The sequence below is a fragment of the Nymphalis io genome, chromosome 2, assembly GCF_905147045.1.
Source record: "Nymphalis io chromosome 2, ilAglIoxx1.1, whole genome shotgun sequence".
NCBI classification, from domain to species: Eukaryota; Metazoa; Arthropoda; class Insecta; order Lepidoptera; family Nymphalidae; genus Nymphalis; species Nymphalis io.
Window position 1 is genome coordinate 9,050,335 of NC_065889.1, and position 22,073 is coordinate 9,072,407.

The 22,073-nt window shown below is 30.7% G+C and overlaps 3 protein-coding genes across 10 annotated transcripts in view; 2 read left to right on the plus strand and 1 right to left on the minus strand.

Annotated features, from left to right (window-relative positions):
- LOC126775188 (protein tramtrack, alpha isoform-like) overlaps positions 1 to 6,454 on the plus strand; it is a 56,955-nt gene extending 50,501 nt beyond the window's left edge. For 4 of the 7 annotated variants that reach the window (XM_050497013.1, XM_050496996.1, XM_050497005.1 and 1 more), the window contains exons 3-5: positions 4,349 to 4,759; positions 4,965 to 5,228; positions 6,045 to 6,454. In XM_050497013.1, coding sequence (XP_050352970.1) covers positions 4,349 to 4,759; positions 4,965 to 5,228; positions 6,045 to 6,214 — 845 coding nt within the window. In that variant the 3' untranslated portion in view covers positions 6,215 to 6,454. Of the gene's footprint in view, positions 1 to 52; positions 3,479 to 4,348; positions 4,760 to 4,964; positions 5,229 to 6,044 lie in introns of those variants that run through there. The other 3 variants (XM_050496992.1, XM_050496991.1, XM_050497037.1) reach the window with 2 other exon arrangements.
- A 4,427-nt stretch (positions 6,455 to 10,881) lies between these two features.
- LOC126774477 (MRN complex-interacting protein) lies at positions 10,882 to 11,960 on the plus strand. Its single transcript, XM_050496042.1, has 2 exons — positions 10,882 to 11,091; positions 11,179 to 11,960. Exons 1-2 carry the CDS (start codon positions 11,026 to 11,028, stop codon positions 11,920 to 11,922), a joined length of 810 nt encoding a protein of 269 aa, XP_050351999.1. The 5' UTR covers positions 10,882 to 11,025; the 3' UTR covers positions 11,923 to 11,960.
- The window catches only part of LOC126774277 (extracellular sulfatase SULF-1 homolog), a 100,143-nt gene continuing 89,921 nt past the window's right edge, over positions 11,852 to 22,073 (minus strand). For both annotated transcript variants that reach the window (XM_050495727.1, XM_050495718.1), the window contains exons 6-17: positions 17,494 to 17,632; positions 16,885 to 17,072; positions 16,630 to 16,794; positions 16,210 to 16,399; positions 15,967 to 16,117; positions 15,701 to 15,849; positions 14,145 to 15,622; positions 13,949 to 14,063; positions 13,615 to 13,834; positions 13,319 to 13,450; positions 13,168 to 13,243; positions 11,852 to 12,825 (exon numbers count right to left, since the gene is read on the minus strand). In XM_050495727.1, coding sequence (XP_050351684.1) covers positions 12,744 to 12,825; positions 13,168 to 13,243; positions 13,319 to 13,450; positions 13,615 to 13,834; positions 13,949 to 14,063; positions 14,145 to 15,622; positions 15,701 to 15,849; positions 15,967 to 16,117; positions 16,210 to 16,399; positions 16,630 to 16,794; positions 16,885 to 17,072; positions 17,494 to 17,632 — 3,085 coding nt within the window. In that variant the 3' untranslated portion in view covers positions 11,852 to 12,743. The remainder of the gene's footprint in view (positions 12,826 to 13,167; positions 13,244 to 13,318; positions 13,451 to 13,614; positions 13,835 to 13,948; positions 14,064 to 14,144; positions 15,623 to 15,700; positions 15,850 to 15,966; positions 16,118 to 16,209; positions 16,400 to 16,629; positions 16,795 to 16,884; positions 17,073 to 17,493; positions 17,633 to 22,073) is intronic.

The following is a 22,073-nucleotide window of genomic DNA, read 5'->3' on the forward strand; positions in this document are numbered from 1 at the left end:
TAAATTAATTATTGCAAAGTATATAGTATAATAATAAAATACATAATTTCAGGTCGCGGTACACCTGAATTTGAGAATAAAGACATTAAATATGAACAATCACCCTCAAATGACGGTCATGGAAAAATCCGTATTAATCCTGCAACACAATCTGCATCTACTTCGAATGAATATCAAAATGATTCCATTAATAATAATACGTTACCAACAGGAGGGAGCCAGATGCAAAGACCAGTTGTTAGAAGACGTATTCGAAGAAGAGCTAACTCTGCTTCCAACGACCCGGCAGAACAATTGACAGAGATGTCCGTTCGGGGCCTGAATCTGTTCAGATACGCGTCTGTCAATGAAGGCGTGTACCAATGCACAGAGTGCGCGAAAGAAAATATACAAAAAACGTTTAAAAACAAATATTCATTCCAGAGGCATGCTTTCCTCTATCACGAGGGTCAGCAAAGAAAAGTTTTTCCATGTCCCGTTTGTTGCAAGGAATTTTCCCGACCCGACAAAATGAAGAACCATATGAAAACAACTCACGACTGTTACGTGCCGAAAGATTGTGTTTATCCACCGAATGCCTTCTTCATGCTGCCAGGAATGGAAGGCCAGTTACCTCCTGGGATAAAATTAGAGGCAATAGGTTCGGGATCGCCACACGGTTCAACGCCCTCACATTCTTCGCCCGATCCTGCACAAGTTTGAGGAAGACTGTGACAAGTATTTCGGATTCCAGAGAACTTTTATCGTTTTGGACCATTTATATAGTGCCTTTGAAAACGCCTTTATATTATAGATATACTTGAAAATATTATTCTATAGAAGTTCAGAGTTCAATAGGCATAGTATTTGTTCTATTTTTGGAGTGAAATTTTAACGTACATTTTATTAAGTATTTCCAATGATACTGTTATGCATTTAATATCTAATGTTTGTTACATAGAGCTCATTATGTTTTACTTGTTAAAAGTATGGTTGTGCAAATATTAGACAATAAATATTATACACAATTTAATGGAGGCCAGTTACGCAACTATTACGGCGTATTAAATTTTAATATTTACATTTTCTATTAATAGGTGCTTTGCAAGTCTGAAATGAGCCTTCCAATCATTTTCTACTCTAGATTTTTGAACCTTTTACTAAAAGTTACATTACAAATATAATTATACTTATTAAAATATCGCAAGACACCAACCAAAGACTGTACATTATTAACATTTAATCTGTCTTCGCAATATACATTGAACAAAAAAATTGACCTAAATGTACAAGGCCAAAGGCCCAAGCGAGATGACTTTTTCTATAGTACGATTAAAAAAAAAAACGGTGTTTTTTTGCCATTTTGGCTGCTGTATTTGACAGTTTTAATTCTAATCGTTCATTCTCTAAATGGGTTCTGAAAACAAAGAAAATGTTTGGCAACTTGCGAAAATACATCCCTACGTGGTAGAGTATCAATTATTATTATTACTTATTAAAGACTTTATATATAGAAATATTTTAAATTACTGTTTGAATATTAGTGAGCCTATTGTTACGATATCTAATTCTTTATATCAAGTGAAGTTATAGATAAAAAATATATACAATAAATATGCTTACGTAAAATTTATTAGTGCCATAGCACATATGTTAATGTTGTATATAACGTTATCATATATATCTTTTCATTATATAACTTAGTTTTACGTAGGTTCTAGTTCGTCTAGAGCCCAAGAAACGACAATCAGCAGTTCTTCCATTGATAAGGGAATATTTGTTAGAATTTATGATTAATATCGAGGTTAATTAAGTTCTCGTCTTTAAATAAAAAGGTAATTAAATTAGTTTTATGTTTTAAAAAGAGTTGATAACACTAGCAATTTATATTATATAATTACATTATGTATAGAATTTAGATTTACTTTATTAGCTACTTAAAACATTATTATTGAGTTTTGTGTTTAAATTTAGCGCACAATTTTTAAGTTTATATAAGGTTGGTAGGTTCAAGTTGATGTATATAATTAAGCTTAGACTTGGATCATTATATATTTTATAGTTGCCGATAAGGTATTAACAATTATAACAGTGTGATTTTTTAGATAGGTATACCAGCGCCAGTCAATCGCACAAAATCTGTTTTATCATTGCGTTTATAAGTGTTTTAAATTGAAATCTTAGTCTTTTCTTTTCCATTCCTGTTATAAACTTTTTCGGTTCCTTGCGGAATTCGTTTATTCGAGTGGCGACTTGTTATTTATGTTTTATTTTTTTTTCTTTTTTTTTTTTGTAGTATTTTGTTTTGTGATATTAGTGCTAACTAAGTTAGCAACATGTTCATTGTTGTATCATTATCTTTCTTTTCCTTTCTAACCACATGCTGCAAGGCAGCTTATATTGTATAAATATAGATTATATAAAACGAATTATCGTTTTCATTAAGTATTATGGTTGCGAATTCGTGAACAATTACTTGATAATTAATATTGGCGATGGTTGTCATGGCAACATTATTATTTTAAAAAAGTTGTGTTCTTTTTTTGTGTACAGTACAGTTCATTTTTGATATTATTTACGATTTGTTTAAGGCAATTTTTTTTTGTTTGAGCACACTTGAATAACCACATCGATTTCAACACAAAATTTATTTAATCGTACTTTTATTGATAGTTTAAAAATGGTGACATGATTTGATATTGTAAACTCCTTTTATTTTAGTTTTAAACAAACAATATTTTTTATAAAAAATTATAAATAAAAACTTTCGAGCGATTCAGATTTTCTGCGTAGTATTTTTATAGAAATGTTGTAACAGTTTAAAGTTTAAAATTTCGTAACTATGATTTCTTAAAATTTATTTAGAAAAAAAAAATATATAAAAGCTTATCCAATTTTTTAAAAGAGAAAATAACGTTTTACGCATTAAACGTCCTACGTCTTAAGATTTAGATTCAAGGTAGTGCAATTTTTATACGCGTGTTGAATTTTTCTATATTCTATTGAATGAATAGTTAACTGAAGTACAGAAGTATATTTATTGTGCCGTTTCAACATAAATAACGGTGTTAGTATTACTGTAACTTTGTGTATATTATAAATAGAATGCTATGGTTTTTCATCAAAACTGTCGATAGCATTTTATATAATCAGAGACTACGTTTGTTATTGGACACTAACATTTAATATTCTTTTAGTATTTTTACAATATAAGTACTAAATATATTGTGTATTTTATAATCTTTATATATACGTTAACATTACTACCACAGTTTAACTGGATAATTATGTTAATTAGAGGTAAATTATCGTTGCAAACAGCAAAGCTTTAACCATAAATTTGATTTAAGCTACGAAATATGAAGAAAATAATTTTTAAATGTAACAAGAAATTAAACTAGTTTTTATTTAAGGAAAAGAATCTTACCAACGCATTGTAATGCAATGCAAAAATATGTAAACTACAAATATTAATTCAAATAAAAATATAAAAGACTAATTGAGTCCATTTATTTTTTAATATTCTACCCTTCTTGTTTACAGAAGTTATGTATCGTAAAAAGTGTAATAATTATTATATGGATGTACAGATATAGCTATGCTAATAAAATGTAAGCGTAACAATGTATCATTTAAATAATTCACAATTCAAATGATACATTGTAAAACTTACATTTTGAATTTTACTATAATATACCGCCATTTTGAATAAAGTGTTTTGCAAAGATATATCTCAAAAACGGTATGATGAAAAAAAAAATTGTCAATATTGTAGGAAGTTACTTTTCCTCTATTTCATCCATCAAGCAGATGTAGTCAACGTTTCTTAAGAAATAGTTGAATAACTTCAATTGTCACTTTTCTTTTGACAATATATTTATAGTTGTTAGGATAGTGGTACTCAAACTTGTTTAGCCGACTCGTCTCGAAAAGTACTAAAGGCATAAAAAAATTGAACAAAAAAGGGTTTCCTTTTTTATCAATTATATGGATTTTTGGTTGGACTTTAATAATAATTTTGAACATTGACGTATATGTTCAAAAAATATATATGATTTGCGATACATCCGAGAAGATTTTTTTCAAAAGTAAATGTAAAATATAAAGGTGAAGTATTTGATATTCATTAATTTTAAAATTTTCAGGTAAAACCAATTATCATAAATAAAAATGTGTTCATTGAAAATATATATGAAAAGTTATTAGGTAATTTAAATTGAATCATTAATTAATTCCCAAATATATATATGTTCTGAACTTGATAAATGCAAATTAATTTTATTTATTTATCGTACTTTTCTTAATAAATTAAACAAATATATCTAAAACATGATACCATGTTTTATTTTTTATTATTGTTAAATTTCAGAATATCACTACTTCGAAGATGACGTCAACAGTATACCGATTATAACACTCGAAGTTTTGTCAGATTCTTCAGCAGCTGAATATAAAGAAGAGAATATTATAGAAATTCAACAAAATACAATAGAAGCAATACAAGAATCAGGTGTACATTTTTTGACAGAAACTATCAATGGAGATGAAACAGAGAACAAAGACCAAGATAATTCGAAAGACATACCCAAAGTAAGAAATGATTTGTTAGAATATATGACTAGAAATGACGGTAGTGTTGTTTGCAAGCTTTGTGGGGAGGTCTTACAAAGTCGAACGCATTGGTATAGGCACAAATACAAGCTACACGTCATACAACCTTTGAACCCGGCCCCTCTCTTTCAATGCGAACAATGTCTGGTGTACTTCAAAAGCAGAAAAGGTAAGTTAGATATGTATAAAATTTGTGTGTATGTGTGTTTCAAGATTGATTTGAGATTAAACGTTTATACTTATAATAACGTTTCAAAATAAAACGGTTGTGACGGAAAACGAAGCTTCGCTTCTGTCACGTATACCTTTTTGCGCTCTTTTTCCAGGATATTTAACTTGCACCAGATTTTAGTTGATCTAAATTATGTCTTTAGGTTATATTGGTCACTTAGCAAGCAGACATAGTGACGTTTTGAAAGACTCCAGTCCTGTTCTAACAAATTCACAAGCCGAAGCCCTATCACAACAACAAACTACAAAACCGACAACAACCACTCAAACTGATATAAAAGAAGAAATCGATCCAGAATTGTCTATACCAAAATCCAGTGTGCCAAATTACCAAACTAATGGAAAACAATTAAATAACACGGTAGTTAAAACTCCTGAAACAAAAAAAGGTCATAGAAATACTAGAGGTAAGTATAAAAGCAGTATTAGTAGAAGTAGTTTCTTACGTACATAGTGACTTTTTTTATTACCATCTTAAGTATTAACAGCTATGTAAATAAGTCTCCCATAAACAAATAACATGGTCGATCTCATCAAATACTGTAACCGTATACTTTTAATTAACCAAGTTATGTTCAGATTCTCGATTTTTTATTTAAAAGGTAAATTCTAAGAAAAAAATATCACAAAAAAAAATATGATAATATGAATGAAACTTTAAAATATATTTTACAAGCTTTCAATTTACAAAATTCACTTTTTGTAGAGTACACTCTTTATTCTTCATTCTTCTAAGTCGGTGTTGCCCAATTAGTGGTATGCGTACCTCTGGGGGAACGCGTAGTTATATGAAGGGACCGTACCGTATAAATATCGTATAAATTTAAAAAAAAAAAACACAATCAACGATAAGAATTTATCGTGGGATTTTCTCAGAAAAACTTTTTTGGATTGTAACATAAATTTCCAAAAACGCCAAGTCCAGACATTCTCAACTTATGTATTTCCCAACAAACAGAATTTATTTAGATAGATTTATATGATTTCTGCTATAGAGATACTCGAGTTCTTTCTTAAGGGGATATGCAAGAAAAACTAATGACAATGGAAACGCTTTTTCTAAGTCTTCGACAAACATAAAATACCTTTACAAATCGAGATGTGATTATCTTAGATTTAAAATATTAAAGTAACATTCATGAATGTGACTAACGATGACCTATGATTCTAAGTAAGGACTAAAACTTAATTAATAAATAGTGACTTTCTTTTTGCCAATTAAGGAAGTTCATGGGAAAATATTAGCCAATCGGAATGGGAAGAAAGGCGATCAAAGGAGGAGAAGTTAGTAGCAGACATCATAGATCGGGTGCGGAGAGAGTGCGAGGCTCAAGGCTCGGGAGGACCCGCTCGACGCGGCTACTCGCGTAGAACAACCGTTATGCACACATAACGCTAAGCAAACAAAAATAATTCTAAAAGAATGACTTTAAATTAAAGTTCCTGAAACTCTCATAGAGACGAGGCCTATGTTTAATATAAGGCCTTTGTGAGTGCTCATATTTTGTGCCAATTTTGTGTCAAATATTCATGTTATAGTGCCAAAAATACGCGTGCTATATCATAAATGAATCTTTTTGTTAAAGAAAAATATTAATAAGAGATTTTATCATGTTTCGAAAGTTCGGCAGCTCTTCGGTGAATTCAATTTTAACATAATACATTTTTTATCAATATTAATATTATACAGTATACAGTACACAGTACCTTAAAGGCCGAGATAATTTTCTGGAAATAATATAGACTATGATGATGATGTACACAAAATAATATAAAATCTCGGTTCCTAATGAGTTAACCAGATGTTGGATATAGTGAATACTTTTTTTTACAAGGAGGTTCGAACCATAAAGATCTGATATATTTTTTAAAAGTTTATTTTATTTTTATACTAATAACAGAGAAAATGCATCTTGAAAAAAAAATCTTAAATAATTTAAAGAGCGAGAAATGAGACTGGATAAGTTGTTTGGAGATATTCACTATTTTGTATCTAATATTACTTTCCTTGTGTAGATATTTCAAACATACGTATTATATGAATGTTACTTGTATTGTATATAGTGTTATCTTTACTTATACCTAGAATTATACATCGAAACGGCTCAATGTGTATTTTTTGTATTTTATTTCGTCGACCGTACGTCACTTGGACATTGACAGTGTAAGAAGTTTAAACAATTCCTTAATCAATCAACCGTGGAATTATACATTGGCACTTTTCTACGTTGTCACAATTATATATTATCGTATTAAATCAAATAAAAAAAAATGTTACCTTTTAAAAATAAATATTTTACTTTAGATTTAATAAATTGTTTTTTTTTACGTGGACATATGACGAAGATTTATTTCTTTACGAATCTGTTAACTAATAGACGAGGGTGAACCTATCAAAAAACAGTTTCGACGACTCTTTCACAAAGCTATGGCAATGTCACGGTCATATTCATTGAGCTATTTCGATATTATAACCTCAATTTCTTACATTTCACTATTCGATTATTCGTGCGTAAATACAAATGTATAATGATAGCTTATATAGACCACACACCGATTCGCGTTGGAGCAGCGAGGTATTACAAGTTCCAAAACTTCCGCTTAAAGACAGATAGGATGGCTTGTATATACTGGTACTGTATTGAAATATATTGTATACATTTGAACGCCGAGGTAAATAAAGAAATACTTTATCACATTTATATATATTTCCTACATCTCAATCTATACGCTATCTCCCTTAGAATCTTCTTCTCTTATTAGTATTTATAAAATAAGTTTTAAAATTCATAAAAATAAATTGTTAATGCTAGTTGTATATATCAAATATTCGTCCAAAATATCTCAAATTACGTGTCATTTATAGAAATCCATTTTAATTGAATTTGTTTTTCGCGAATTAAAAAAATTATAGGGATATCTAATTCAGAGAAACCAATGTATAGTTTTCAATTCTGCTCAAATATAAAATAGTTTTTATTATAAACAAAACAGAACCATAAAATAGAACCGAAATATCTATACATAATGTTTTAATAGTCTTTATTGTATTTTATTTGAAATGGAAAATGGAATGATACTACACAAGATTTTTACGTCTTCCCTTCGTTGAAAAACTAACAACTAGATTAAGACAATCAAATCTAAAAATAATTAAATGTCCTAACTTAATAATTGTAAAAACTAAAATCTTACAATTATGTTTTATTCTTAAATTTTGTTTTACCAAAGATTATCTATGTAATATTTATATTTACGTAATAAAAATTTAAATGAAGTCGTAAGAAAAAACGCAAAATTAAAATTTTTAAATTGTAAAACCAGTATTAAAATATCATAAGGATATTATATGTAAATAGTTATATAAATATAAACGCTCAAAATAATATTTCTTTAATTAGGTAATTTAACATTCTATACGTGTGCAATATTTTGTAATATAAAATTTCTTATCTACCATTCCAGTGTACTTTTGAACGAATCTTTGAATCTTTAATTCAATATATAAATAAAATTATTGTGACTTGTTTCTTATACATGAAATAATGTGGCAATTTAAAAAATAATTGATATACGAAAACTGTGATGAATGTGGCTCAGATAATAAAATAGTATGAAAAACTCTTTATGCATTTGATTTACTCTTGATTTACTCTTTTGCTTTTATTGTATGGTTTTTATGTATCGATATTTGGGTAAGGACGAAAAAATTTACGAATTCGCACAATGGAAATCACAATGGAAACAAGAATTTATTCCAAAAAAATAAATACAAAATCTATTAAATCATTTTTTTATTTTTTAGACATCGTTCATTCAAAATGTTAATTTTTAATTCCTTCCAGCTTTTCTTCTCACACTAGAAAAAAAAGCTCTTACAAATCAAATCTAAATGATTCATTTATTCATTAATTCACAATTATAGTATTTTTTATTGCTGGTTTTGAGCGTAAGACCGTAAAGATTTCGATGCATGTTACACATGTGTCGATAAACACTAGTGAAAAAATAACTACGAAAAAAATAAAGTTAAAAAACAACGAAAGTCAGAGTCGTGAAAATTAACTAAATATTCAGTATGATTATGTATATAAATAAAACTAAAAAACCGTTAATTCCATAGAAAGCAAAATTTGCTTGACCAACCTTTTTTTTTTTTTTACTTAATTATTATAAGCCAATGCCATATTCTAATAAAAATAAACGTTGAATAAATATATGAATAAAGTAGGTATTGCAAAAACTCGAGGCATATTCTGCAAAAAAAATCTCATGATATTCAATACCATTTTTGTGAACATAGCTTTAAAAATATTCGAATACATACTGCATACCTTTGAATAGTTCATTAAATAAGATTGAAATATATTTTATTTTTTTCGTAGAAAATTGGTTGTGTATTCTGAAAAAACTTACCTAATGTTTTGAAAAATTAACGACGCCAGCAGACGACACTGAGAAGGAATGTTGGGCTTGAGGGTCTCCATCTCAAAAACGGAGACCCTCTATTCCACGGTCCACGTCGAGGACCCCTCGAGGGACGTGTATCACCGTCCAGGGGATAGTGATTAAAGTGCAGGCCCACATGAAGTATCTGGGCCTGACCCTGGACGGATGATGGAGCTTTGGGCAACATTTTGTTCAACTTACTGGTGGTAGGGTTTTGTGCAAGCTCGTCTGGGTAGGTATCATCCACTCATCAGATATTCTACCGCAAAACAGCAATACTTGATATTGTTGTGTTCCCGAATCCCGAAAAGAGAAAATCTTGAATTGACACTAAATAACAGCGGTTTATTCGAAATTTAATTGTCAGTTCAAAGTCCGTACTACACTAAATAGTCAAGAAAATCATAAGTTTAGAGGTTTTAAAATTATCATGTTGGACAACAGGAATTTTCCAACGGATTTTTTTTTGGGACGTATTATAATAACTTTTAAAAACTATTAATAACGAATATTACGATGCTTTTATCTTTAATGAAAGATATGCTGGTATTATCATCATACCAGCGTATCGTTCATCATCATTCAAAAAAAAAACAGGATCAAAAATATTCCTATGTAGTCAGCATAGGACATGCGTTTGTTCGTCACGGTAGCATGCGAAAGTGACCTCGTTATGACAGAAAGGGTACCGCTGGTTTTTTAGTGGGTATTCCGATGTTCGGGCAGTCGGCGACTTGGACACCGGCGATACATACCCCTGTTCCCGTGGGGGAGACGCGTAATGCGTTTTTCCCGCGTTAAAAAAGGGACATGCGTTTGCTAAGTGGCGTACATAGATACCAAGTATGATTTTATATTTTTTAAGAGGAATTATAGCAACTGAGTTAATAATTTGATAAATTACATCATAATGTATTTTTGCAGTATCAAATTATATCGAAAACTACTTGTAGCCATGTTTTATACTATATTTTTTGTTAATAGTCAATCGGACACCACATTAAGTTTGTATTCGTCAAAAATTTGGTCCTCACCTCACCTTTATTAGTTATTAGCTGTTTCCAGTAATAAAAAAATACGTCGTGTATTACCTAGTAAAGAGTTTTAAAACAACACGCTGAATAGATAAAAATATTAATGACCAAGGCATGCTTTCTATTAAATTGCTGTTTAGTTTCTCATTAATAATTAAATAACTTCCAGGCTCACAACAGTAGTTTGATTTAGCTTTATAGTAATTTATACATATGACGGTTACTTTAATGGCAAAAAAGATACAAAAACCAGGTAAGGAAAGTAAATATTTTTTTCGAAAGAAAAAATTCTGATATCGAAGCGTTAGTTTTTATGTAAAACTATAGTATATATATAACATTTAAGCATTAATCTCACCTATCGAGACCTTTATTTTTACAACTGTATAGTTTAATATGTGCAAAACTGTGATCAAAATATTGTTTAAATAAAAAAAATGCGTAATAGAATATTAATAATTTTTTACTCTAATTAAAATTGGTATTACGCTTGTATTTAAATAGTGCTCAGTTACGAAACGAAACTTGAACTGGCAATTTGAGGTTAAATCAGTTTTCGGAGCATCTGTCATTTGTCATTGTCAGCTGTCACTTTCAATTGTTAGCATGTAAGACTGTTTGTTTTGAAATGAATTTAACACATAAAAAATATAAGATATACAAATGAAATAATTTTATAAATAATACTTAATCTTCTTTTATATTGCCTTAATACTATTAAATGTGTATTTTCACTATGCCACAGATCTTTCAAGTGTTAAGATGCTATAAATGTTCAATTTTTCAGGTAAATTATTAGTACATATATATTTTACTATGGTGAAGAAATACGGTATATATATAATGAATAATCCTTATTGCTTTACATTTAAAGGTACATCAAACAAGAAAGGACAATAAATGGGTATGTAAAATTTGTGGGGAGAAACAATCCGTTAAACGACACTACGGCATAGGAACGAGTAAAGATTGCAGGACACACGTTCAGAAACTGAACAAACTGAGAGGTGATAAAGAGGAATCACTAGTAAACATAGTTGATTCGGAGGACAGTGAATGCGATGATATTGTAGATAATACTACTTCTAACATTGATGATACAAAAGTTTTAGTTAAGGTTAACAAAGAAAGTAAGTGGGCAGCTTATATTGATGAACCAGAAGAACAATTTGAAAGAAGTGAACCAGTGTACATTAATAATAAAGAACTACTTTATAAAATACCACAGAAAAGAAAGTTGAACAGAAAGTCGCAAAATATTAAACGTTATCGAAAATCAGTTGACAATAAAGATAATAGTGAAAGCAATATATACAATCACTTGGATAATGAGATGGATTCTAAAGGATTGTTCACTACAAATATTATTGATCACAAAATAGAAAATATTAATCCAGAAATCATAAATGTTGATGATACTAACAACAGGATGAAAACAAAAAATATAATACCAAATTTGTTACTAAATAAAGTTTATAAAGATTCGAAATGGGTACAATTTATTGACTCGGAAGTTTTAAATAACAGTGATAACGAAGAAACAGAAAAAAACTGCAATAAACAACCTTTATTTTCATTATGTGATGATAGTGAAATTGATACAATATTAGATCTGTAACTTCTGCTACCTATAAAAATTAAACAATTCAAAAGTTACATTTAATTTTATTAATAAATTGATACACAAGACATTCCAAAGATAAATGCCAAACTCTTTTAAGAAAAACTACTAGACATTTGGCAACTAATTAAATTTAATGTCTATGATAACATTCTTATTTGTCACATGGCAACATCTTCATATCACTTTTTACTTCTAATAGATAAAACACTACAAACATACTTTTGTAACACATACATTATACTCTACCAAAATCTCTGTTTTTCATTGGTTGCTTAAGAAACAGTAAAATTTTACAGTCAGTTTAGAGCAATACTTATATATTGATCTTATACAGTTTTTATAATAAAATGCTAAGGACTAATATTACATATAATACTTTATGGTAGCAATGCAATTGTTTGCAACAATAATAATCTAAGAGCTTAATAATTATACGAGAACTGATGAAATCTCTTATGAAAATCTGGGAAGACTATATAAGCCAATACATGCCATTTTGCTATTAAATACATTTCTTTTATTAAAAGAGGGATACAGTCACAGTAGAAAAGATTATCACTACAAGCGCTATTTTGAGATAAATGTACTTTTATTAAGTAATGTAAATATACACTGATAATGTTTGATTATAATAGGAAGCCCTACAAGATTCGATGTCGTTTTATGAACAATACACAGCTTATGCGATTGCTTTCTCTTATTTAATACGCTGCATTTTGTGCATTGTCAGTTTTAAATTAGTATTTTTTTCACTTGGTTCAATTACGCCAAGACTATGACAATTCCACATAAATATTTCCAATAAATTAAAACGACTAGAACGCCATCGTATGTCGGCGCCGATGTATCTCCCTTGCTCTAGCATATCGTCGACCATATCCGTTCCATCGCCATGATCTGTATAAGAAAATATATATATTTAATTTTAAATTATATGAAGATATCTAGTATATAGATCTATTAAATAGGTATATAATTTATTTTAAGATCAGTAAAATAGATTTTTGATAAACTGACATTACAAGCAATAAATTTAAATATATGATTTATTTAAAACTAGTGAACGCGTCGCAATGACTTAATTATATTTTTTTGTAAGAATTTAGTTGATACGTCTCGCAGAACTTAATGTACGTTGACAAAACTTACTCAATGTGACAACTTCAAATGTACAATATATTATTAGCATAGTATTTATTTAAACATTTTTCCTAACATATAAATAAGTGTTTAAAGTACCTTCCACTGTATCCTACCGGTTCACCTACGTACATAAGGTCGTCTTCATATCGTCTGTTTATATCCTCATGGCTTCCTAAAAATAAATCGAGGTTAACACATGGACAAGCATTTGGATTAAATTACTTATAATTCCTATATAAGAACTAACCAGATAAATTTGAATGAGAGTATCGCCTGCATGAAGGTCCGCGACAATTCAACAGTTGGTGCAATTGATTATGGAAGTATTCCTTTTCCGATGCTGTCAAATATTTCACCCGATTCTGCGTTTCAAAAGGATCTGTAAAAATAAGACATTTGTTTGTGTCGACAAGGAATGTACTCATATTATATATTTTAATTGTCGGCATTGCAATAATAATGGTTGGATGGTTTGGCAATAACGCTATTTTTATTATTTTTGTAATATTATAACTTTAATGTATTTGTCAATATCCAACATACCAATACGTAAATTGTAATAAGTAATTAATCCAGTGACAAATTCACAGTAGAGTAGGTTGTGGGTAGCATTGATTGTTCTAACACAGTTGTACGTGTTGTTGGAGGAACTCATGCAGAAACAAAATGGTCCAGCGGTCCATAACGGTGCGGTGCGCCAATGGTCATTGTCATGTCGGAAGCAGTTCATGCGTTCTGATTCACATAACCTTTCCAATTCCGCCTGAAAATAAAACACTATAAGAACACGGACTACATTAAAAGCATGACTAAATATCTATTTGTCATTATCAATTTATTAATATTTTCAACATTTATAATTCAGATAAATGCATACCTTCTTTTTAGCTTTTCGTAACTTTTTTCGTAGTCTCTGTTCCTTTAGTTTTCTTCGCTCTTCTCTAGCTTTCTGTGCTGCTTCCAAATAAGAATGACCTATGGGCTTTATTTTGCTGTAAATATATGAAATTTTTTTTTTTAAAAGTTAGAAATATGTTCTAAATTTTATATTTAACCGAAAAAGTGAAACTTACCGATTTTCCTCACAATAACACACGTGTTGATCTTCATTTTCAATAAATAAAGGATGGAGTCTCTTTTGAAAAACATCTGGAGGTTTTCCGAATATGCCATTGTTGTTGGAACTTCCCTTGTTTGGATTTCTTTGTTCATACTCGGATGCATCGAATCTGGTAGGTCCTAATGTACCAACAGTTGTTCTAGGCCTTGTTGTGGGTTTACTTGTTGTAGTATGATGACTGGCTGTTGTTATTGGTAGCGTTGTGCTTGATTTATGAGAAGAAATAACTTTATCCACTGCTGAACTATAATAATGTAACGTCGAGAAAAAATCAATAGGTGTTGTTTTCCAATCACTTGTAACTTGTGTTGGATTTTCATTAGGTTTTGTTTCATTTGTGCTAATAATGTCCCTTAATTTTGTTGTTTCAGTTTCCGTGATATCGTCAAATTCTGTGGTTATACTTTGCTGTGTGCTTTTCTCCTCTATTAAATTTTGTTCAAAGGAATTGCCTTCTGTAACAACTGTGGTAGATGGAAATATGGGTAATACATCTACATGATAAGTCTGGTTTGACACATTTTCGCTATGATTGTGATCAGAAATGTTAAGGGTTTGCATCACCGTCTCCGTGGAAGTTTCATTCTTCAACTGTGTATCAAAAATGTCATCTCTGGTGTTACCATTTACTGTTGGTATTATGTATTCATTTGACTGCCTAAACTTTTTATCAAACAAAGTCCCGTTTCTATGTTTGGATTTTAATCTATGTAATCGATTTTTCCTAAAAGTGTCCTTAGTGTTATTCTCATGACTTACAGTCTTATTAAGTAATTGATTATTAAGATATGTCGGTGTTATTGTTTGTACTTCGACTGCAGGCTTACTAATTTTTAAATGCCTCTTTATTTCCTTTAAGTCTTCTAATTTTGTTCTAAGTTGTCTTATTTGGTCTTCTAAACTTAATCTATTTGTATGCCATGCCTTCAAATCATTATAAATAACTTGCGAACAGTTAACTGTACCGTCTTTTTCTATCTTACATTCTAGAGATGATTCATTATTGTTTAACATTGGATCATTTCGTTGTTTATGTTTGTTATGACTCCAATGTTGAGCTCTTCTTTTGCTCCTCTTATGATCTATATTTTCTTTGGTACGTTCATAAGCCTTAAGAAATGCCTCAGTTTCTTTTATAAGTTTGTCAATATTGTTTACTATATTTCTTTTTTCTGATTCATCAACAGGTTCATTTTTAAAACTCAAATGTCCAATGCTTGGATTTTCCTCGAGAATGCTATCCACAGTATTAGGTTCAAATACATCGTTGCTTATTGATCTTTTACTTCTAGTATTATTATCCTTTTGTAAATCAACTGGCCTTCTAGCAATAGTACCGTCAGTCTCTAATCTCGTATAAACAAGCCCACTTGGAGTAAAACATGCACATTTTTTTGTACTCATCTTTGGTTGTGGAGTATTTATGTCTGGCTAAAAATATTACAATAAAAAAATTAGTATTCAGGTGGTTCTAAGTTTGTATAATGTATTCATTTAAATTGAAGGTACCTCATATTTGCATTTGTGTTTACGCCATCGTCCGTTAACCAGCACACACTTCCACTTCCGTCCAATGGAGCAAGGAGCACGTAATTCAGCTTTAGAGCATTCAGCTGCTAAGCGAGCAGCTTTTCCATTTATAATACTAGTTTCGATTTCTGTAATAGAGTTTAGAAAGTTTAAAACTTTAGTTATAGTAGTATAATTGTAAATTAGTTATACGATATACAAATTGAGTTACAATTGATTATTATTATTTAATCTTTTAAATATACCTGCAGCGGTTAAGTAATTAAATTGGTTGTTTGTTCCTGCCTCTTCAGCATCCAAAACTTTTTCTAAACTTGCTTCAAGGATTGGATTGTGACTCTCGTTGGATATAAGTGGTTCCGAAGATTTATTTGATTCGCTTGCTTCTGGACTTTCCTAGAAAAACATCAAAATATATAAGTAATAAAATTGCATTGAAAATATAATTAATATCATAAATAATATCTGAAATAATAAAAAAAGCTCACGTTGTCATCATTATCCTCGCCATCATCAAGCTCCAAGAAATCATCCTCAGCATCACTTTCGAAGTCTCCACTTTCTGAAGAGGTATCTTGTGGTTGTGCAGTAGTTGATTTTTCATTCATCTCCCGACTATATTTCTGCGCGCGCAATCTTTCCTCCATTAAATGGGCTTGCGTTTCACGTCGCCCAGAACTATTTAAAACAATATTAAAAAAGTTTTTAGCAATTTTTTGTTTTATTGAAAAATTTAAATGTGACCAATGCATACATACTCGTATTCAGGAATAATCAAAAGCACTTTCACGGGCAACCATAAGTACAAATAAACAATTAAGTTGGCATTTAATAACAACATTGATTAATATATATATGCTCGAAACTATTATATCCGTATGATTATAAAATAAATATTAATATATTACCTTTCAACAAGGAATGTGTCAGGCCAGTGAGCTGCAGCAGCCCGTCTACGTCGTGGTTGTAGTAACGGCAGTAAAGATCTACCATCCATGTGAGCTGGCGGTTCTACCCCACCCATATCCAGAAACGTTGGTGCTAGGTCAATATTAAGCACTATATCGTCTACCCTATAAAATAAAAAGATAAAACATATTATTTTATAATATTATAAAATAAGTTTTAAATTATAAATAATATATTCAAAAATATTTACTTACACTGTCCCAGGTTCCACCCCAGGCCCACGGACAAGAAACGGTACACGTATATCAAATTCGAAAGGAAAGCTTTTGCCTTTTACCAGTCCGAACTGGCCTAGATGATAACCGTGATCCGATGTGTAGACTAGGTAAGTGTTATCTAACTCCCCGAGCGCTTTGAGCTCCTGATAAACTCGCTCGACTGCCTGCAATTTAAGAACTGATATAATCGACATTTACCATCTGAATTATAGACTAGATATATCGTGAAAAGCACGCTCGAACGAAATACTCGTTGTTACAATTATACGTTGTACCAAGTTTCATAATATGCTTAATATAATATTAAACACATTTAATAACCGTTGTAAAGCGCGTAAAGTTTCACACCAATTTCTCTCTTTCTGTTATCAGTAAACTGATATTCGAAAGAAGAAAACAAAACATTAGTTATATAGACAAGTGCTAAATGTACATATATTTATTAAATATAAAATAATAACGAGTAAAGACATTACTATCGCTTACAACGATCTTTCACTTGCAATCTTTGGTGTTGCCAGACAAAATTGATATTAATACCAAACGCTTATATTGTCTCAAGAGAATGTCATGTTATTAACATACCATATCCACGCTCTGTAATGTCTGTAACCTCTTGGTCATTAGAAGATCTGTGAACTGTCTATGAATTGGCTTCATTTTCTCCGTTACTCGTAATATCCATTGCTTGTCGGGGTTTGGAGCCATGTCATACGTTGGAGTGCTGAAAATAATAAAATAAAGTTAAAAATATTTTTAAAAACAAGTCTTTATTTAACTTATGGTCGATTTTACCCACTAACAGTTCAAATTCAAGCTTGTCAAAATAAATATATTTGGTTACATTGATCATGTTCTCCTTTCCGATTTCAGCCATGGCGGCCAATCACAAGAGAGATTAGCTAACTACGCCGGACATATTATAACGCACAAGTGTATGCGCAAACACAAATGCACTCTTTATTCCTTCATTCTAATAATCCAATGGAACGGCAATCCGACACGAATGGAGAGAGTTTAGGCGCAGGACTAACGGCTTTACGTGCTGTCCGAGGCACGGGAGTGTACAAACTTACGAATTTCCAACTCTGGGCTGCTACTGAGATTCTTCGTCAGAAAAACACAATAACATTTTATTGGCCCGACCTGGAGTTTCAACCCAGGACCTCGGGATCTGCGACCTTATATCCGGCCACTAGATCAACGAGGCAGTCATTACATTATTACTTACATGGAATGAAACAATTAAAAATATTGAATGATATTTAATTGATGCCTTATATTTATGTTCTTTGTTGTCCTAAAAAAAATTTTATCTCACGAATATTATATACATATATATACAAACTTCATATTTTCCGCACATGACAAGTTATGCATTTCAATATTTAAATCGCCCGATGTCGTCGACAACTTTATAATGAAACCACAAAAACGTCAGACGGTATGTGACCGCAAAAAGGAGCAGAGAATTAAGTTTTTTTTTGCGCATGATGTAGAACAAAATGAAGGTAATAAATAACACAGTTGACAAAAAAATTAAGTAACATGTTACAAATTGTGTAGGTAGGTAGATAGTGTATAATTAATATGACATAATAGAACCTCGCTAATTATTAATCATTTTTTGATATATCTTTATAGCCAACTGTTATTTATGGCGGAGAATGCCATGATCGTGTAATGGAAAGAACAAGTGGATCTTTATCGAAGGTCGTAGATTCAAATACCGATTAGTACTACTGAAAGTTCTTAATTTGTATTTTTTTTTAAACTTGTGCCCAGCGGTAAAGATAACCGTATGAAAGATAGCCGTATGAACCTCTGTTACGTGTGTGCTAACCTGCATTGGAGCAGCGTGCTAGAGTAGACGATAGAAGTGGAAAATTTATAGGCTACTACTTTACTTAAGATTGTAATAGTTTTTGTATAATAGGAAGATCAACAGCTGGTCCTAAGTATTTACTGTGCGTATGTGCATATTTACGCCGAAAACAATTTGTAAAGTTGTAAAGATTTTAGTAATTAATAGGTCTGTTATATATATTTTTGGGCTACTTTATTGCAGAGATAAAATATTATCGAATTTTATCGATCAAGCTTCTTTAACAAAATATTCATTCACCACTGAACACAAGACGACATGTTGAGCACGAATTCAGCATGAAAAGTAGTCTTTACACACGAGTAAAAAAGATCATATATTAATAAAAACCTTTTTTCTCGATTCGCTAAAGGTTTTAATAAGAACGCAAACATAAGTATTATCGCACGCTGTACAGACACAAAGCCGCAGCCGCCTTGATATTGAATACGATGATTTTTATTATTTTCTTTATGTTTGAAATATAATGAATAAAAACTCTTTATGGAAGTTTATTTTTTATTAATGTCGGCGCCTTACCCCCGGGGACAGGTTTGGCGACCACACAAAGCGCCGATAGTTGAATATTAAAGGAACCGCGGTTGGTCCTGAGTTCGACACCGGTTATCGGCGCCGTATCGTCGTGCGATGTCTTCCCGCCGAATAATTACAAATAAATATTCCAATTAACACAAGAAAAAGAAAGAAAGACACATTAATTATTAAACTATTTTATTTCTTTGCAAAAGTTGGACATACGATCAAACATTGCTTTTTAATGCTGAAGGATCGGAGTCTTAGGCATAAAAGTCGGGCCAATAAAAAAATATCAGTAGCAACTCGAAATTTGGAAGTTAAACCTGAAAGCATGAAAAGTGTTCGCATCTGAACCCTAGTTATATGTATATAATGTAATGCCGTCAACTGAATTTTAAAAGTGAGGAAATATGAACGTACACTTATTTACTAAATATCTCTTGCGCTATTGGCTCCGTTGAAACTCCATTGAGAATACCAGCTGTAAGAAATCGGTCTGGTGTAGATCATTACATAAAAATTAAGTAAGATGTGAAATTTATTCTGTTTTGCAGAGTTCTTTAAATTTTCGACTGATTATAATTTTCAAACAAAACGAAAAGAATCAGAAATCGATAGAAATCTTTTACGATGTTTTGTATATATTCATTAAGAATGACAATTCAACGAAAAACTTGTTATTTTTTACAGTGCTACAACTATTCTAAGCTGTAATATCATAACAATAGGAATAAAACTTTATTATACAGATTTAATAAAACATTCGGTTTTAAATCTTTCAAATATCGAATATTTTATTGATGTAGGTAGCTAATAAGGTAAGGTAGGTGGCCATAAAATGCTTGATAGTAACAGCCTGTTAATGTCCCACTGCTGGGCTAAGGCCTCCTCTCCCTTTTGAGGAGAAGGTTGTGGAGCTTATTCCACCACGCTGCTCCAATGCGGGTTGGTAGAATACACATGTGGCAGAATTTCAATGAAATGAGACACATGCAGGTTTCCTCACGATGTTTTCCTTCACCGTTAAGCACGAGATGAATTATAATCACAAATTAAGCACATGAAAATACAGTGGTGCTTGCCCGGGTTTGAACCCACGATCATCGGATAAGATTCACGCGTTCTAACCACTGGGCCATCTCGGCTTTTTGAACAAAATGCTTGAACTGAATGTTAAACGCATCACTTTTTTAGGACCTTAATTTTAGCCCTAGGTATGTGGTAACAATTATTTATATTAGTCTGATTTTAATTTTGGTTTTTTAAATTAACAACACTGTTATATGTCACATTATGCAGTATTCTATAAACGTCAGTATATATTTTTTTATGTCCTGTCATTTGTCATTTTTTTGTTTACAAGTGTCATTTTTTTAAAGTATCGGCGCCTACTTTTTTTCCCACTTCTTACACATATTAAAATTCACAAAAATTATAATCAATAAATTTAACATTAATTTAAACGATTAAAATAAAATAATTTCGTTTTCAGTTTGAATCCTTCACAAATTGCAAACTTTGTTTTTACATAGGTAGGTAGATATCCGCGGCGCCTTTAGAACCGACAAGATATTTATCTTAAATGAATACTAATTTACATTAATTGATGTACTCCCATGGTTATCTGACGCAAAAAAGCTATTTAACTGCCAAAAAACATTATGTTTCGATGTAATTCATGTGTTTAACTACGCTGTTATGGAATTCAAATTATGTATTCATTAGCCGAAAAGATAAGGATAACTTATATATAATAATATGTATATGTCATAATAAACTGAACATATGTGTATAAATTATTTTCATGCATTTTTTGGCAATGTAATATGTATAAGTAAAATAAATAATATGCTGATATATGAGAAAATTAGTGCAAGCGTTTATTCTATATTCTTAAACGCTATGAATAATATAGTTATTATCAATGTAATTTGTTTGGTATGTGCAAAACATAAATAACATACATTCATGCTAAAATACTGTTAGTGTGATTTCCATATCGCAATAGTTAATAAATTATTCTATTGGCATATTTCCATAAATATTTTTCCATTTATTCTACAGTACAATGTGAGTTGAAGTAGTTGACAACTTTCTTGGTTCGAGGCACATTTGAATTTCACAAGCAATAACAAAACACAGCTGCTACAATTTCTGTCGTCAGCATCCTGCGCTGTCTTCATGAAATAGACTGTTTCCAAACGTGCGACTATTTGTGAATAGCGACAAATAGAGAATATTAAATTCAACGTCTCGAAATATGCAAAGTCAAGGATTCAACTCATAACTCTATTTTATAAAACGCCGCCTCTTCTTTTATGTATGTTTATGTATCAGATGAGCGAAAACTTTTAAGAAGTGTGAACGACCCGCGTCGCGCGTAAAGTTTTTCGTTTAATCATTCCTTGGCAAACTAGAACAGTAATATTTTGATTATCCTAATATACACTCATATAATGTTTCATCTACCTACCGCTCCAAAAACAGTAAAAAACGTAATTATATATATGTAATGTATTCTACATTCAATCATGAATATATATACATTAATAATACTTAGCTGTCAATACATACTGTGATATAAAATAAAAACGCTCTAAAAATCATTCAAAACCATTTAGAAATTATGTTGTAAATAAATTATAATACCCCGAAAAATTCAAAAGCATAGACCGTAATCCAGGGCTAAATATTCTTATGAAACATAAATCAGCAGCAAGGCTGAGTGGCGGTAAAATTATTCAGGGCGCTCCGTAAAGTACGA